General features: G+C 45.4%; 1 protein-coding gene across 1 annotated transcript in view; it reads left to right on the forward strand.

Annotated features, from left to right (window-relative positions):
- LAMC2 (laminin subunit gamma 2) overlaps positions 1-18,621 on the forward strand; it is a 62,360-nt gene that overhangs the window by 11,962 nt on the left and 31,777 nt on the right. The window contains exons 2-5 of the mRNA XM_063117197.1: positions 4,277-4,465; positions 12,039-12,174; positions 13,927-14,025; positions 17,927-18,063. Of these exons, the coding sequence (XP_062973267.1) occupies positions 4,277-4,465; positions 12,039-12,174; positions 13,927-14,025; positions 17,927-18,063 (561 nt within the window). The remainder of the gene's footprint in view (positions 1-4,276; positions 4,466-12,038; positions 12,175-13,926; positions 14,026-17,926; positions 18,064-18,621) is intronic.

The raw sequence follows: 18,621 nt of genomic DNA on the forward strand, positions 1-18,621 counted from the left end.
TCAGGAACAAATCCTGTCAGACTAATTTGATCTCATTTTTTGATAGGATAACCTCCCTTGTGGACTGTGGGAATGCTGTGGACGTCATATATCTTGACTTCAGCAAAGCTTTTGACAAAGTACCACATGACATTCTGATTAACAAACTAGCTAAAAGTGGGCTAGATGGAACAACTATTAGGTGGATCCACAGTTGGCTACAGAATCGGACTCAAAGAGTACTTATCAATGGAACCTTCTCAAACTGGGGAGAGGCAACGAGTGGGGTGCCGCAGGGCTCAGTCCTGGGCCCAGTGCTCTTCAACATTTTTATTAATGATTTGGATGAGGAGGTGCAGGGAACGCTGATCAAATTTGCAGATGACACAAAATTGGGTGGGATAGCTAATACCCTGGAAGACAGAAACAAACTTCAAAGTGATCTTGATAGGCTGGAGTGCTGGGCTGAAAACAACAGAATGAAATTTAATAGGGATAAATGCCAAGTTCTACATTTAGGGAATAGAAACCAAATGCACAGTTACAAGATGGGGGACACTTGGCTCAGCAATACTACAAACGAGAAAGATCTTGGAATTGTTGTAGATCACAAGCTGAATATGAGCCAACAGTGCGATATGGCTGCAAGAAAGGCCAATGCTATTTTGGGCTGCATTAATAGAAGTATAGCTTCCAAATCACGTGAGGTACTGGTTCCTCTCTATTCGGCCCTGGTTAGGCCTCATCTAGAGTATTGCGTCCAGTTCTGGGCTCCACAATTCAAGAAGGATGCAGACAAGCTGGAGTGTGTTCAGAGGAGGGCCACCAGGATGATCAGGGGTCTGGAAACAAAGCCCTATGAAGAGAGACTGAAAGAACTGGGCATGTTTAGCCTGGAGAAGAGAAGATTGAGGGGAGACATGAGAGCACTCTTCAAATACTTAAAAGGTTGTCACACAGAGGAGGGCCAGGATCTCTTCTCGATCCTCCCAGAGTGCAGGACACGGAATAACGGGCTCAAGTTAAAGGAAGCCAGATTCCGGCTGGACATCAGGAAAAACTTCCTGACTGTTAGAGCAGTGCGACAATGGAATCAGCTACCTAGGGAGGTTGTGGGCTCTCCCATGCTAGAGGCATTCAAGAGGCAGCTGGACAACCATCTGTCAGGGATGCTTTAGGGTGGATTCCTGCATTGAGCAGGGGGTTGGACTCGATGGCCTTGTAGGCCCCTTCCAACTCTGCTATTCTATGATTCTATGATTATATGCGCCCCCACAACGACTGTGTAGACCGAGAAAGAAGAGACGGAGGAAGAGGTGGAGGAGGCGGCGGCTGGGGAGTAGAGAGGCCAGGTCGCCTCCTCCGCCTCTTCCTCCATCTCTTCTTTCTCGGTCTACACAGTCGTTGTGGGGGCGCACTGGGGGCGCATATAAGCGACCTCACAATGACGTGTAGATTCCCTCGGGGTGTATTTTTAGTTGCAGTGCCTGCCATAACTGAAACAGCAGGGGTAGCTGAGCAGGACCGTCCCTGCCGTTAGGCAGAGTGAAGCAGTTGCCTCAGGCAGCAGGTGTTGGAGATGAGAGCTAGGAAGCATCCAGTCTGCCCTACACCCTCTGGCTGGGTTCAGACGACATGATGATCAACCGGGGAAGGAGGCAACTGTCGGTCAAGTTGAATATTGTGTCTTGGGGGGGGGCACAATGCACACACAGCTGAGAGTACACTGTTTCGCCATTTTAAACAACGGAGAACAACAACGGAGAAAAAACAACAACGGGCTCAAGTTCAAGGAAGTCAGATTCCAGCTGGACATCAGGAAAAACTTCCTGACTGTTAGAGCAGTATGGCAATGGAATCAGTGACCTAGGGAGGTTGTGGGCTCTCCCACACTAGAGTCATTCAAGAGGCAGCTGGACAACCATCTGTCAGGGATGCTTTAGGGTGGATTCCTGCATTGAGCAGGGGGTTGGACTCGGTGGCCTTGTAGGCCCCTTCCAACTCTGCTATTCTATGATTCTATGATTCTATAACTGGCTGCTCTGTTGCTTATCAAATAATCAATTGATTAAGATGTCGTGTGGAGGGCTCCCCTTCTCCGTCGAGTGCACTGTTCCATTGGCTAGAGTTCTCCAGCAGGAGCGGCCGAAAACACCCTGGCTGCTCCTATACAGCCGGCAGAACTTGCAATGGCTGATGGGATGTGGCCAGGAAGACTGAGGGAGGTTGGAGCACGGGCAGCCCAGAAGGACGCTGGGACTTTCAGCTGTGCGACGGAGAGAGGGGCAACATGTCATGTGGGGAGTACCCCCCCATTAATGCATGTTGTGCTATTTTACCCCCTGTTGCCTAATGTGTTGTTCGAACCCAGCCTCTAAGTAGCCTTCTGCCTTCAGGTGTGGTGGTAGATGCTATCTCATCGTCAGTGTTGAAGAATTACTCAGCTGCCACTCCATTTGGCTTTTGTACATGGAATGGTGGTGGTGAGGGGTGCCATCTTGGTTTTTGCCTCAGGCAGCAAAATGTCTTGGGCCATTCTTGTAGCTGAGACACACATTTGGGCAAAATAAGTATTGCACCAGCCAGGCAGAAATTGAGGCTCTTAGAGCTTTTCCACACCCACCTTTCCTTGTATATCAGCAGAGTCCTGATCTCGCAGGGTTTGGTCCTCAGGAGTAAAGCTTGGTGGAGGAAGCTGTTGTGCTGCCTGCTGGATGTTTTGCTTTCTAACGGTGGCTTCAGTTTGGGTTTACTGCTGTCTTGGGTCGATGCCGAGGGGTGATTTTGGGGGGATTCTGTGGTATATGGGAACAGAGGCATGTGATAAGGCCTATGTGTTCAAGTGGTGAGGGTTATATGTTCAAGTCCATGGATTTAGTGTATGTGTAATTATGTTTGGATACTGCTCTGGAACCCACTTTGGTGGGTGAAGGTAGTCTAGACAATTCTTAACATGAATGGATGAATGGGTGAGATGTCAATAGTGCTTATCAAGATGTCCTGGAGCCTCCACTAGGGGGAGGCAAATTTTCCAAATCACTATATACTGGGCTTTTCCGAGGAAGTTCTATCAGGCTCTGAGAGCTGTCAAGGCTAGACAGAGTTCCCTAAGACCCAATGATTCAACAAATCCCACTCTTTGCTAGATTTTGGACTTAATGGCCTGAGGTGGTTTCTTCTAGGTCTACCCATCTTTATGAGAAAGTTTCCGGCAACTGGGGAAATACTTTATTATGTTTTGTTCACTACTTTATATTTTTCTTTCTGTGTTAAAACAACAGTGTCTTGTGGCATCTTAAAAAGGTCAACATGATTTGGAGCATAAACTTTTAGAGAACAAATAATATTGCTAACGATGGTGTCAATGGCTTCCTGGTGCATATTCATTTCTCACCTGTGTTCTCGTTCTCTCTCTCTCTCTCTCTCTCTCTCTCTCTCTCTCTCTCTCTCTCTCTCACACACACACACACACACACACACACACACATATATTCTCTGCGTCTTTTATCTCCTATTCGTAGTGGTTCACGAATTCGTATTGAATTGCTGGTGTTCAAACAAAATAGCAATGAAATAAAGAGAGAGAGAAATGAAACACAGACTCCTATGGGCTGGATGTGTGGTTCCTGAGAAAGCCAAGCTACACAATTTGTTAGAATCACATGGTGCAGCTCTTGCTGGACTGTTCCACTTTAAAGCTCCATCACGTTGTTGGTTAACATACTCCCTACCTCGCTTCTCCACCCGTGTTTTTCTTCCTCAAGTTACTTCCTCTTTCAAAAGAAGTACCGAACAAGCACAAGGCCTCTTGAGTCTGCTGTTCTAATGGCGCTGCTTCTCTTGCACACAGCAGGAGAGAGCAGCAATTCCGAGTTTAAAAAAATCATTGGACTTCATGAGGGGTTATTTTGTCGTGCAAGGAAGGCCAGAAAGGGCAGAAGGCGCACAGGAAGCACACGAAGTCATGCGAGGGACCTGAGCAAACTCTGTGAGTGCCCAGGAACGAGCGTGCAATAAAACGCTTGTCGGATGGAGCTTTCAGATGGGGAACTGAATATAAGAACAAAGGAAACTGGCATGTCTAAGGACTTGCACCTTTCACTCTGCCTAGTCAATTTCCTGTGATCAGGAAGTCTAACCAGAGCTGTATCACATTAACACTACTATTTGCTTAGCTTGGCTCTGACTATACAAACTGAGTGGTCTTCAAATGTCAATAATCAAATACCAATTTCTGAAACTGCCTTCTAGGGCCCTTTTATTTAACGGTGGGCATTCTCCTTGCTTTGTATTTCAGCCTGTGATTGCAATGGGAAATCCAGACAGTGCATGTTCGACGTCGACTTACTCAGACGAACAGGAAATGGCTACCGGTGCCTCAATTGCATTGACAACACAGAGGGAGTTAATTGTGAGCGGTGTAAGGAGGGCTTCTATCGTCAGCGTCATCAAAATCATTGTGTGTCCTGCAGCTGCAACCCCACAGGTACACAGGGACGTTATGTTTTTCAGGTGTACACCTAATGCAGTGTGTCAATGAGACCAACACTATAGAGTTACATTAATCAGGCAGCCAAGATTGGCTGAAGGTATCTGTCAAATGTAAGCTTGTTTGCAAACCCACATTTGTTACCATGTAATGTAAAGAAAAGGCCTTAACTTGTAATTGCTTCAGGTTGAAGACAGATTATACGTTTTTTTCCTCCCAGAAATCTGAAGGTGGTATTTTCCTCCCATAGTGCTCACACTAAGCACTCATATTTTCTGCTGCATTACCGCCTCTGGTTGAAATAACTTTTGTAGTACTTCAAAATGTTCTTGTATTTTACCTTCAAGTCACAAGTTCCTGAAGGTGATTTAAAAACACACACACAATTAAGATGGTTAAAACCTCATCTTAATTGCTGCATAGATATAAAGTAGATTAAGGGCACAATCCTATGCATGTTTAGATAGAAAAAAGCCCTACAATTCCTAGCATAGGATTCTGCCCTAAATAGATTAAAAATAGAAACAAACATATAAAAGGTTAAACTGTTCGGAAAATTTCCTCAGCTGAACTTGAAGGACTCTTATTTTTCAAATTACATATACATTTGTGTTCCTTGCAAGAGGAAAAAAGATGAGATATAAATGTAATAATAAATAAATAAATTTACTTTAAATCAGTTCCATTAGAAACAAACAAACATGGGGCTAAATTCCAAGCACTTCAGAGATTCAATGAAATAAACAAAGGTCAGGAAATAATAGTCTCTCCCAAAAGGCCAAAATAACATGGATTCCTTTGCTAAGCTGCATCGCACCTAGGAAAAAACGCTGGCTACCATTGCTTCTCCGTCATCGCTCAGTTACTTCCTGTTTGAAAACATGAAGTAAACAAGGAGCATGAGGCCCATTCAGTTGGGTGTTGTAATCACGCTGCTTCTCCCACACACAGCAGGAGAGAGCAGCAACTTCGGTTTAAAAAACATTTCAGAGTTTTTCTGGTTTTTCTTGTGGCGCAATGAAGGCCAGAAGGGGTGGAAGGCGCGCAGGAGGCAGACGACGTCATGTGAGGGACCGCCGAGAAATCCGTGAGTGCCCAGTAACGAGCGTGCAATAAAATGCTCGTTTGATGGTGCTCTTAGAGGCTGTTTTGAAAAGATTCTGGAATCAGCTCAGTGTGACAATTTAAGTTCTTGTGGGGCAACAATTGCTGCTGACGCTGTGGAATATTCTCTTAACTGCCAAAATAGAAAGATGACCCATTGCTCCATGTAATTTTCTTCTGTTGCTGGTGCAGTTCCATTAGACATATCCATTCATCTCATCCTAAAGAGACCTATGGGCATGATATGAACAATGTAGACAGAATAAACCAAGCGGTCTGCAGTATTTGAGCTCCATCAGATGAGCGTTTTATTGAACACTCATTACTGGGCACTCACGGATTTTTGTGGGTCCCTCTCACGTCGTCGTCTGCCTTCTGCGCTCCTCCCACCCTTCTGGCCTTCCTCACGCTACAACCCCAGCCCCCAGAAAGTCTGATATAGTTTTAAAAACGGAAGTTGCTGCTATCTCCTGCTGTGTGCAGGAGAAGCAGTGCGATCAGAACAGTCCACTGAATGGGCCACGTGCATGTTGTTTACTTCCACTTTAGAAAGAGGAAGTATCAAGCAATGAAAGCGGGGGCGGAGAAGTGACGGTAGGGAAGCGAAATCCCCCCTATCTGATGGAGCTCTACGTCATGTTACTCAGAAAGCTGCTGAAGAGGTTTAAAGAAGTGGATGAAGCGCTAAAAAGGCACAGGGACAAAAGCAGCACTGGCTCCAGGACTGTGGACAACTCTAAGCAAGACAGCCTCAATGGGTTCTCTTAACCTGGAGAAAGCAGAACATGAAAACATAGATCCGATTGCGCAGCCTCTGACCTGTTACAATTTTCTGTGCAAATCAGAATGACAGTATTGATGGGGCAATGACCCCCTCTGCTGGTCTTGGGCCCTCTCAAATGCTTGATTTCACCACTTATTAGGGTATACATCTGAAGTGTTAGAAACAATATGTGACCCTCAAACCAGGTTGTAAAAGATAAATTATATTTGTAAAGTAAAGCAGCATATAAAAAGAAGACCAAGTCCCAGATCAACACCTCCAGATCTGGTGTCTGGATTTTGGCACCTAAATTAATGGCATGCTCATTCCTGTATATAAGAAAAAAGTTCTGTCTTGGCTGGTGGAAAACTTTGGGGGCAAGGCATGGAGCCCCACAAAGAGCCAGCAGCAGGCAGTCCTAGAGATCCATGACAGAGCAGACCGCAGTTCCGACAGCAAGAGATAAGGCAGGAAGTCAGACTGATACAAGATCTGCAGGACAGAAACAGCTCCTAGACAGATAACTTGTTCTCTCTTTCCAGAGCAGAACTGAACACTTCATTTTGATGCAGGCCCTGAAGACTGCCTAAAGTATTGCCCTTTTAGTGTAGAATGATTTAAAGGATCTGCACTCTTTCTTGTTGTCTAGAAAGAACCCTTTAATGTTCTGTATTCCTGTGGGCATATTGGTGTTTGAGATTAGGGAGACAGGGAACACAGGATTTTGATGAGGCAACTCTTACACTGGCTGCTTGGGTGGACTGAGTTCTTGGGTCAATGTCAAACAGTGAGGCTTCTGTACTGGTGCCCATCACTTACTTGTTCCCAGATGGCACTTCAGAGTTCTTGGAGTCCCATGAATTCATTGATACTGCTTTTCCAAGTCTCTATCTGGTTCACTACCCAGGTCTAGGAGATAAGAAGCATCCATCTCTGAGTAATTTTATCTGGGTCATTGCTTGGGGCTTTGACTCAAATAAAAAAAAATCCAGCAATGGTGTTGACTGTACTTGCCATCTACATAGTCTGCACTTGCTTGGTTATTTGGGCCTTAAGAAAAGATAGAGCTGATGTGCTAAGCAAAGACAGCATCATAGTTCAAGATTTCCCCTATACATCGGCACCGCTGTGGACCAGGAACTCCTTTAGAAACCGTTATTCAGTTGGTGGCCAAAATAGTGTCAGTGATGTATATCAGCTAAAGTTCCAGGAACAAACAATTCAAGGAGCTCTTGATAATCTTCTTCTGGCAACCAGGAATGACATAGCACAGTGCCAGCCAACCTTATCAATATGCCAAGTCCACAATATGAATACCACAGTGCACATGCAGCTTTCTGTGCCTTGGTATGGTTTTACTTCAAGCCAGTTGAGCGGAGTCAGTTGTGATTCCAAGCCTTCCCGCCAGTGCAAGATAATAAAGACGTCTGCTGTGTAATCCACTAAGCTTTATTCGACAAATAAACATCTCTTCACACCTGAAGAGAGTGTGAATGCTAGGAGTTATCCACAAAGCTTAATTTGGCTAACAAAGCCAGGCACAGTTGCTTTCAACTAAAGCAGGACTGTTTCCCACAGTCCAGCAGGCACTTTATCTCAGGGAGGGTCTTTCGACCCTAAGAGACCGCCTCTCCTCTCCTCTCAACTCCGCCTGCTTGACCCTGCGGAGGACTGTGGGATCTGTCAACTCCAATGTCCCCTCTCCCTCCGACAGAGGCTCCCAGGAGTGTGTGTGGAGGGAGCGGGGAATGGTCACGGAGCCTTTGGCAATCAGTCCAATAAGCTCCTGGGAAGAGTCATCCTTGACTCCTGAAAAGTCTTGGAGAATCTCCTCCTCAACTTCCTGTCTTGGCTGATATACTTCTTTGTCTTCAGATTCTGAGCAAGATTCAGACCCTGAAATCCTTTCCCCCACACTAGGGAGAACAGACTTGATCCTGACAGCAAAGGAGGAAGTGAATGTATAGGCAGCAACAGAATATCGTAGAAGCTGGCCAGAGTACAGAGCTAGCTATACCATCGCCAGCCTTATAGGCCCTCCTGGTCCTGCTTAGGAGTTCCCCAAGCCTGACTTATTGTGCTTCTTGTGTCCCAGTACAAAGAGACATTGAGTCCTTTCTAGCCTAACACAGTATTGGAAATTCTTTTCCTGCCTTATACATAAGCGGAGTCAAATGTAGAAAATATACAGTAAGCAATAAGCCTGGACCTTTACATGCATTAATAATAATAATAATAATGAGGAGGAGGAGGAGGAGGAGGAAGAGGAGGAGGAGGTGGATGGTGTAATGGAAAAGTCATTTCTTTTTACTGACCCATATCCCCCCAAATGTAGCAAATCAGTTACAAGGAGACTGGCTACCTTGTTTAAGACTGCCTCTGAGCACGTGCAAATTTCATAATCCTAGCAGGCACCTTTAACCTGAGCTTGAGCAGGTTCCAAGTGCCTATTGCCTTACTGGCCCAAACATGCCAGCATCTTTAGAGATAAAAAAGCTAAGCAGGCCTGGACCTGTGTAGTACAGGTGATCCCAAGTGCTGCAGGCACTCCTTTAATGGCTTACTTTTGGCATTTCCCACAGGGGAAATCCAAGCATGTTGGCCTGCCAAGAGGCTGTGAGATGGGGAGAAGAGAGGAAGGAAATGACACGGTCCAGGCTACATGGGTTATTTCCACTAAACTGGCCATAAGAACACCTCAGGCTTTCCCCACAATTGATGGTTCCTGGCACTGGAAGTTCAGTGAAGCCTCCAGATCATCTAAGAATGGGGCCATGTTTTAGACAAAAAATGGCACACATGAAAATCAACATGAGCTTTTCAGCAGCACTGAAGCATTTGGTCTTCTGGTTAAATCTATTCCCAAGTCCACAGTCAGACAATACCTTTATTAGGACCAGGGCCGGCACTAGCATTAGGCCAACTAGGCAGCTGCCTAGGGCGCAGACCTCAGAGGGTTGCAGTACTGCCCTTTAAGGGTCACAGTTTTATACAAATTAGCTGTTTTAAGGGGAAAAAACATAATAAAAGGAAAATCTAATAGTTCAGAAACTCTTCTTGAACAGCTGAATCAAAGTTGGCGATTTTTGTGGGGTGGCGGGGGAAGGGGAAAAACAGCAGCTTGACTTTGAAGTCATAAAATCTGCATGGTCAGAGGCTTAAGATGGAATGGAGGAACAATCACAGACTTAAATGGATTAGGCTCTGTCTAAACGGGTTGAGTGTAGGGATGTGCTCCGCTTCTCCTCGGACCGGAGAAGCAGAAGCGGATCGGGGGGCTTCTCCTCCCCTTAAGGCGGAGGCGAAGAGGACCAGGGGAGCAGCGGAGCGTTGCGGAGCGGATCGAGGTGAAGGCGGATCCTTCGCCTCGATCCGGAGCTCCGCAAAAAAGGTAAGGGGGGGTTATTTGGCCCTGCCGCTGTCGCTGCCGCCCATGTGGCGACGGTGGCAGAGCCAGGTAAGGGGGCAAAGGGGAGGGGTTCTTACCTGCATCCGTCCGCGGTACCACGGCTGCTTCAACTGAGCCCGAGGACTCAAACAGGAAGACCAGGCCACAAGTGCGGCCTGATCTTCCTGGATGAGGCCTCAGGCTCAGTTGAAGTAGCTGCGGGTCCGCAGACGGACGCAGGTAAGGGAGAGGAGGGAGAGGGGTTTACCTGGCCCTGCTGCCGCCACCCGTGTGGTGACGGTGGCAGAGCCAGGTAAGGGGGAGGAGGGTCTTACCTGCATCTGCCGCGGCCTGTTGCCACCTTCACTAGAGCCCGCGGCTCAACCAGGAAGTGTAGGCCGCGGGCTCTAGTGAAGCTGGGATGGGCCGGGACGGACACAGGTAAGGGGGAGGAGGGAGGGGGCCTTACCTGGCACCACTCCCTGCCGCTGCGGAGCTCCGATTCGGAGCCGGAGCTCCAGAGCAGAGCGGACCCTAGGCGGATCGAGGCGGGGCGGATCGGGCACGAAGAGGATCGGGGGGTCCGTGCACATCCCTAGTTGAGTGTACATCTTAATCTTTCCCCACATTGCATTTTAAAATGACCTTCAGGCCAGTGTTTCTCATATTCCTCATAGCTGAGGCACACTTGTTTCATGAATTAAAATTGGGGTCATACTCCACTCTTGCAGCCCCAAAGGTTTACTTTCAGGCTGTGTAAGAATTAGTCACCTTCGGCCGTTCCACTCCCAGTATTTGTGTGAGTCACTGCTTAAGGCATACATCCTGGTTGGAAGGAAGGAAGCCACTAGCAGTAACATTAAAAAAGTCTAAATAGGCAGTATCCTTGCGGTAGAGCTAACTCTTCTGCACCTCTGTTTCATATGTATATATTCAGTCACTCCAGACACACCAGAATGGCCCACATATTCAGGGGGCAAGAAGGAGTAAGGCACAGAGCACTGAATAACTGTGACAGGCGAGAAATGGGTTAAGCCCCCCTCCATTGTGGTCCCAATGACAATCATGCATATGCAGAAATAGACACACCTGTCTTCTTTCAACTGACATCATAGCAAGCCATGCTGGGGCAAAGAAACCAGCAAACTGCTTCTATACAGGATCTTCCAAGCTGCCAACTTCAAATTTTCACTGCTTCCTTCCCCTTTTCTGGCAATGTTCCACAAAACCAGGTCCCAGCTCTATTAGCTTCATCCCACCTACCTGCTACCCTCGGATTATCCCCTTAGCGCTAAGCTTTCACCGTTGTTGTTGTTTTTGCTACCGGGCAACAGCGATCCTTTGCATACCAGGAAGTGAGTTTAAGAGGGGAAATGTAAAAAAAATTAAAAAATCAACGGATGACCCAATTGAATTCAAATTTGGTATGCTTAAAGCTCTCCCCAATATCTATTGCCGTGCCAATTTTGGTGTCTTTATCTTTAAAGCTTACGCAGATGTAAGTATTTCTTTAAAATCCTGCTCCTGCGCCCCAGCAGCGGCTCGGAAGATATGCTCAAAAAGTAGGGGCTAAATACGGCGAATCTTTTGGCTTTATAGCACAATTAAGGCAGGATGCATGGGAGCACTTCACAATCAAAGCAGATTATAAGGTGGAAAATGTCTGAGTCCTTTGCATGCAATTCGCAGTGATTGCACAGTATAATGCTGGTGTGATAATGCTCTATGTCATCCATAAGAGAGTATTTATTTATTTATTTATTTATTTATTTATTTATTTATTTATTACATTTTTATACCACCCAATAGCTGAAGCTCTCTGGGCAGTTCACAAAAATTAAAACGATAATAAAACAACCAGACAGGTTAAAAGCACAAATACAAAATACAGTATAAAAAGCACAACCAGGATAAAAACCACGCAGCAAAATTGATATAAGATTAAAATACAGAGTTAAAACAGTAAAATTTAAATTTAAGTTAAAATTAAGTGTTAAAATACTGAGAGAATAAAAAGGTCTTCAGCTGGCGACGAAAGCAGTACAGTGTAGGCGCCAGGCGGACCTCTCTGACATAATGTTCACTCCAAGACAGCTTTCTAGATAAAGAGCATAATAGTTCATCAATGTACAGGTCACAACAAACCAAACGGGCGAGATGCTTTGTATGATGGACAACACGGCTTCTCTAATAAGGCTTTAACAATCCTTCCTGAGTTTCTCTGGGATTGCTCTCCACCTTACGAGAATCGGAAATATTGCTTTCCACAGCAGTCAGAATTGACTTCAGTGCATTTCTCTACTATTTCTTTGTAGGTTCTACCAGCATCCAGTGCGATATCCATGGACGGTGCCACTGCAAACCTGGTGTGACAGGAGATAAATGTGACCGATGCCAGCACGGTTTCCGTTCCTTCTCAGAGGCTGGCTGCACACCAGCTGGCCAAGTACAGTGAGTGCCATCAGGTTGTTGGAGCTGTTAGAAAAGAAAAAGGAGCTTTCTTAAGTATAATTAAGGGGTCTATCTAAACTCACGTAGTAAGATGGCATCTACTTTTCTATGTGCAGAGAGGTATTTTTCCATGGTGGTGGCATATAAACGTGTGCATTTCCCACACCAGGTGACAGAAGGGGTCCAGACTGCTTGAGGGCAACTGCATTCTTCAACTCTCCTGCTTTTAGTGGGACTACATGTTTGAATGTTTCCCATTTAAAACAAACAAAGAATATCTCCCTGTACATAGAAAGCTAGATATCAGGGAGAAAATTTCTCTGACATGCTATTTTCCTTTGCAGAGAGATTTTTTTTAGTAGGGGAGGACTCATTCATGTGATACACACATACACATACACACACACACATACACACACACACACATGCACATGCACACACATCCAAATGAATTTGAAGTGATACAATCCAGGAACAGTTTGAGCATGGGACCTGCTTGCTGATTGCATGGTGCAGCAAGGCATGCTTGGGAAATTCCAACTTTGCAAATTCTGATATGAACTGACCTGATCCACACGTCTAATGTGTAGATTGCAATGTTGCACTTCCCTAACATTGCAATGCTTGGCTCAAAAAACATCAAAATACATTATTACCATGTGTTTTGAGACAAATGCATCTAAAAATAAATATTTTGAGAAAAGCTGCATTTAAAATAGGTAAAGGAAAGGAACCTCTCGTGCAAGCACTGAGTCATTACTGACTCTTGGAGGGACGCCAGCTTTTGCTGACGTTTTCTTGGCAGGCCTTATAGCGGGGTGGTTTGCTGTTGCCTTCCCTGGCCGTTATTCCCTGGCTCATTTTACCGACCTCGGGAGGATGGAAGGCTGAGTCGACCCGAGCCGGCTGCCTGAAACCAGCTTCTGCTGGGATCGAACTCAGGCTGTGGGGAGAGTTTCAGCTGCAGAAACTGCTGCTTTACCCCTCTGCGCCACACGAGGCTTTTATTTAAAATAATAGGTATTTAATATTTGTTTAAATGTGCTTTTTTAAAAAATCGCAGATTAATGTGGAACTGGGGGATAGGCAGACGTATGAGTTAACACATCCAAAAGTGACATGAACCAGAAATAGACTGATTTGTCCATTCCTATAGGGCCCCCTGAGACTTATGGGTTCTCCCACTGAATGAGGTGAAGTGAGGTGGCTGCTAAGGAGAGGGCCTTTTCAGTGGTTGTAGAATGACCACCCCAAAGATGCTCACCTGACACCTACACTGTGATCTTTTCAGTGCCAGGTGAAGACCTTTTTATTTTCACTGGCTTTTTAACCGTTCAGTTTTTACAATTGTGTTAGTGTGTTTTTAGATCTTTGTACTGCTGCTGGCTTTTATTCTTGGTTACTACTTTGGTTTTATTCTGTGTTAAACTCATGGTTTTTATATTATGTTTTACAGTGTTATTCTATTTTATGGTATAAGCTTTGTCTTTTAAACCATCCAGGGAGCTTTAGCTAATGGGTAATACAGAAATGTAATGAATAAATAAAATAAAATAAAATAGTACTATTAGGAAAGGAAGACCACTTCTGTGTGCTTTTTTCCTCCCAGAAATCCAGTCACTTCTGGAGTACGAGAAATATTCCCAATCGTCTCTCCAATCCAAAACAAAAGCCTTCCTTTAGAAACCTTTGCTTGTGATCCTAATGTGAATCATTATTTCCCAGTTTGAAAATGTCTTTTAACTTTCTCAGGATCTCTGGATGTGATTGCGATCCTGCGGGAAGCACAGGGCAATGCATTTCAGGACGTTGCGTCTGCAAGGTGGCAGTTGCAGGAGATCGATGTGACAGGTATGTGCACAAAGAATTTTGCTTTTGTTTTGCTTAAAGATGGCATCATTAAGGAACCCACTCAGTGGCTCAAATTGTTGTTTCAATTAGCACACAAATGCACAGAAAAAATGTAGCTTTCTCTCTGCGTCATTAGCAATCAAGGCTACGTGGACTGGGTTCACTGTGCAAATGTGACATCTGATATATAGATTCCATAGTTTCGATGCTGAGAACTTTGGTTTCCACTGAGGAAGAAATGCGTTTTCTGAAATATTTGGAAATGTAGACCTGTAAAGCCTGCAGGATCTGAGGCAGTGCAGCAAGTGGTATCCTCATATCCACCCAAGTCAAGGTGCATAGTATTCAAAGACAGCCAAGTTATATTGGCACATGAGGCAGAAAACCCCACAAGCACCTCTTTCCATCCCTGGCCGTAAAAGTGCAATATTAAAAGATTAAATAACTAACAATTTGCTGCCCTTTCCTGACACTCAAAATCTGTTGTCTAAGGCCTTAGGCTATATCTCGGGGTGATACCCGGGATCGTCCCTGTGCGTCCACATAACGCACAGGGGATCCCGGGATCAGGGAGGGATCATCCCTCCCTGGCCCCGGGATACAACCCTACCCTTTGGCCCCGCTTTTTCCGCGGTCTCAGACCAAGACCGCAGGGCGTGTGGCCCATTTCCACGGGTTTACCTGGCTCCGCGTGATTACTTGTGCGGAGCCGGGTGCTGCACCCATCGGGGGTAGGGTGGGGGGAGCAGGGGAAATCATTTTTTTTAAAAAAACACTCACTGTTAGTCGCTTGAGCGTTCCTGCGCTCCTGTCTCTTTAAAATTAAAAAATAAATGGTGGGCGCAACGCCTCTCTTCCTGAGGCCATTGCGCCTTACGTGTAAACAGGGGCGAGATCTTGCGTTATTCACAAAGTGAGGTCTCCCCTCCTCTCCCCTGGACTTTCAGGTAGGTCTAGCTAAGGCCTAAGGCAGTTACCCCACTTTGTCTAATGGTAGGGCCAGCAGAACAGAATTCCCAGGGAAAGAAAAAAGCTTTTCAATCCCTACATAACAAGCATTTGTACCTTATTAATTCCTCTTCTGCCTGGTAGGGAAAGAGGAAGTAAACAAAGACCACATGGCCCATTCAGAGGCCATTTTAATCACTCCGCTTTTCCTGAACGCATCAGGAGATTGCGGTATATTCCATTTTTTTAAAAAAAGTCGGATTTACAGGGGTCTATTTTGCAGTGGAAAAACGAGGCCCATTGAGTCATAGAATCATAGAATCATAGAATAGCAGAGTTGGAAGGTGCCTACAAGGCCATCGAGTCCAACCCCCTGCTCAATGCAGGAATCCACCCTAAAGCATCCCTGACAGATGGTTGTCCAGCTGCCTCTTGAAGGCCTCTAGTGTGGGAGAGCCCAAAACCTCCCTAGGTGACTGGTTCCATTATCGTACTGCTCTAACAGTCAGCAAGTTTTTCCTGATGTCCAGCCGGAATCTGGCTTCCTTTAACTTGAGCCTGTTATTCCGTGTCCTGCACTCTGGGAGGATCGAGAAGAGATCCTGGCCCTCCTCTGTGTGACAACCTTTTAAGTATTTGAAGAGTGCTATCATGTCTCCCCTCAATCTTCTCTTCTCCAGGCTAAACAGGCCCAGTTCTTTCAGTCTTTCTGTTCAGTCTTTCTGTCCAGAGGGCCTGATTCTTTGAGATTGCTACTATTGGCCATAACGCCTCCATGGCTCTCTGCTTACATTTTGTTCCTCTTGGAGTGTGAGAGATGCTGGGAAAGTTGATCATAAACAGCATAGCCTGCTGATGATGCAGAAATGTGTTTTATTTATTATATTACATTTATTTTTCTCCCAAGGGAGGTTGAGGCATGTACATGCCTCATCCCCATTTTATTCTCACAACAAACCTGTGAGGTAGGTTAAGGCTGAGAAAAAGTGACTGGCCCAGTGAGGAGTTGTTGTTGTTGTTGTTGTTGTTGTTGTTGTTATTATTATTATTATTATTATTATTATTATTATTATTATTATTCTATACTGCCCCATATCCGAAGTTCTCTGAGCAGTTTCCAACAATTCATAAAAATACAAAATACAACATAATAAAAAATAGTCTAAAATGTTTAACATAGAAAAATTAAAACACTGTAAACAGCTAAATATAAATAAAACAAATGATGTTATTCCTAATAGACCTGTTCTAAAACAGCAGGCATAGATGCCTCATCAAATACCATTAAATGCCTGGGAGTAGAGGGTGGTCTTTACCTGGTGCCAAAAAGTTGACAGTTTGCATGCCAGGCAGGTCTCAGTAGGGAGCTCATTCCATAGCCTGGAGGCCACCACTGAGAAAGCCCTCTCCCTTGTTGCTACCTTCTGAGCCTCCCTTGGAGGTGGCACTTGGAGTGGGGGAGCAGATGTTGTTTGTAGTGTCCAGGTATGTTGAGGTCGGGAGAGGCATTCCGTCAGTTATTGCGGTCCCGAGCTCTGTAAGACTGAGTGGGGATTTGAGTAGAATCAAATCTATGATTCATAGTAGATTCAATCCTAGGCCAACGCTGGGGTTGAGGGGTGGCAAGCACTACACCACACAGGCTCTCTATGAAGAGTTGGAATGGTTCATTTAGTTGTACACCTAAATAGGTAATGTTTGAACGTTTGCCAGCATATAAGTCAGACACATTTGCCAAGACGGAACTGCACATTATCAGAAACGCAGAACTGCTGCCAAAAAAGCCAGCATCTCTGGCTGGCAAGAGAGTGAAAACGCTTCATATAGTAACTTCTGGGTATAAGGTCAGTTGAACTATGTATTAGGAGGGGAAGGAGGGAAATTGACACGAGGCTGCCATGTTTCTGATAATGTGTCAGACAGCTGGGATTGACTGTAGTGGCCACTTGTCGTGAACATTCTCATGGGAGCATGCCCAGGTCTCTTGCCATAAAAGGAATGAAACTGCCCTTAATCCAGTCCCTTGCTAGGCCAATAGCCCTAGGACAGGATATCCTAGATCTACGGTACCTTTGATCAATTCTTGCCCAACCTTTTCTTTAAAGTTCTGCGGAAGTTTCCATAACCTCTTTAAGCAGCCTACATGCATGCAATGGATGGAATTCCACCAAAGAGGCCAAGAGCATCTGAACCCTGCCAAGCCTTTGTGTCACTAAGGAAGTGTGCCCCCAGGCTGAACTGCTTGTCAGAGACAGTCCCAGCATTGTGTGTGTGCAGGAGAGAGGAGAGCTCTTGCTAATTACAGCTCTTTGACAGCTGAGCCATGTCAGAGCAGGTGAAGCTACATGGCGAGATCCAATCCAGACCTATCTTAAACCTTGGGTACATTCTGTACCTCTGAGACCAGACGCTACACCCTTCTCTAAGATACATATGGGTGGAAGGCTCTTTGGGAGCCTGTCCTTGATGTAGAGACTCACACGCTGCATTCAAAGGGCTTCTATGTTTGCGTTAGCTTATCTAATTGCATCAGACTCTGGCATTCCTCTGAAAGTGTACACATTCATTTCAGGTGATCTAAAGACCAAGGATCTTTGCATCTGCATGCTTGTGATCGTGCTGCAAAGAGTGATATATGAGAATCTAAAGAGTTCTATTTTATTTTGTTTTCCTCCTGAAAGCAAAACCTAAGAATTGCCTTGGTATATCATATCAGCATTCTGTTCCCAATAGCAGCCAGCAAGGTGCCAGTAGAAGGTTAACACATGCAGGGCATGAAAGTGGTCAATGACAAACCACTCTTATTTCTCTGAATCGGTGAGTGACAGCCTCAAGGCTGTTTCATTGCAACCGATGTGGTAAGGTGTCTGGAATGGAAATATGTTGCCTTTCTATGCAGGTAGGAATGCAGAAGAGAACAGTCATATGATGTATTGATTTCTTTCTCTTACAGTTGCAAGCAGGGCTATTATAACCTAGATGCGGGAAATCCAGAGGGCTGTTCTCGATGTTTCTGTTACGGACACTCAGCTACATGCTCTAGTGCAGAAAATTATAGCATCCATAGAATCACCTCTTCCTTCCAGCAAGGTAAAAACGTCACTGTGGCCTGCCTCTTCCTTATGCATGATCAACACTTTTGATGTTATACTATTGCCATTCCGATTGCCAACATTCGGCATTTAGGGCTTTCACTTTCATGATGCAGGGGTAGATTGATGGCTATATATTATCTACAGTATCCAAGGCAGCAGTAGGTATCTCAGTACCAGTTGCTGGGGGGACACGAATGGGAAGGTACTGTTGCACTCATGTCCTGCTTGCGGACTTCCCATAGACATCTGGTTCGCCACTGTGGGAACAGACTGCTGGACTAGATAGGCCTCTGGTCTGATCCAGCGTGGCTCTTCTTAATCCCTAGGAAAACCCAGTGTGAGGGGGAATGAGTCTTGCAGATGCCCTTTCCTGCTCTTCTTTTGTCAGTAAATGAAACATCTGAGCCAACCAACATCTTGGTTTATCAGTACCCACAATGACTCTTAAAATCTAGGCATAGTTCAAGAGTTCACAGATGTGCCAGATGCAGACAGCCGGCCTGTTCAGACAACATACTGACCCATGGTTAGGCTGCTAACCCTTTTGCAGCAA

This window comes from Elgaria multicarinata, chromosome 1, assembly GCF_023053635.1.
Source record: "Elgaria multicarinata webbii isolate HBS135686 ecotype San Diego chromosome 1, rElgMul1.1.pri, whole genome shotgun sequence".
Classification (NCBI taxonomy): Eukaryota; Metazoa; Chordata; class Lepidosauria; order Squamata; family Anguidae; genus Elgaria; species Elgaria multicarinata.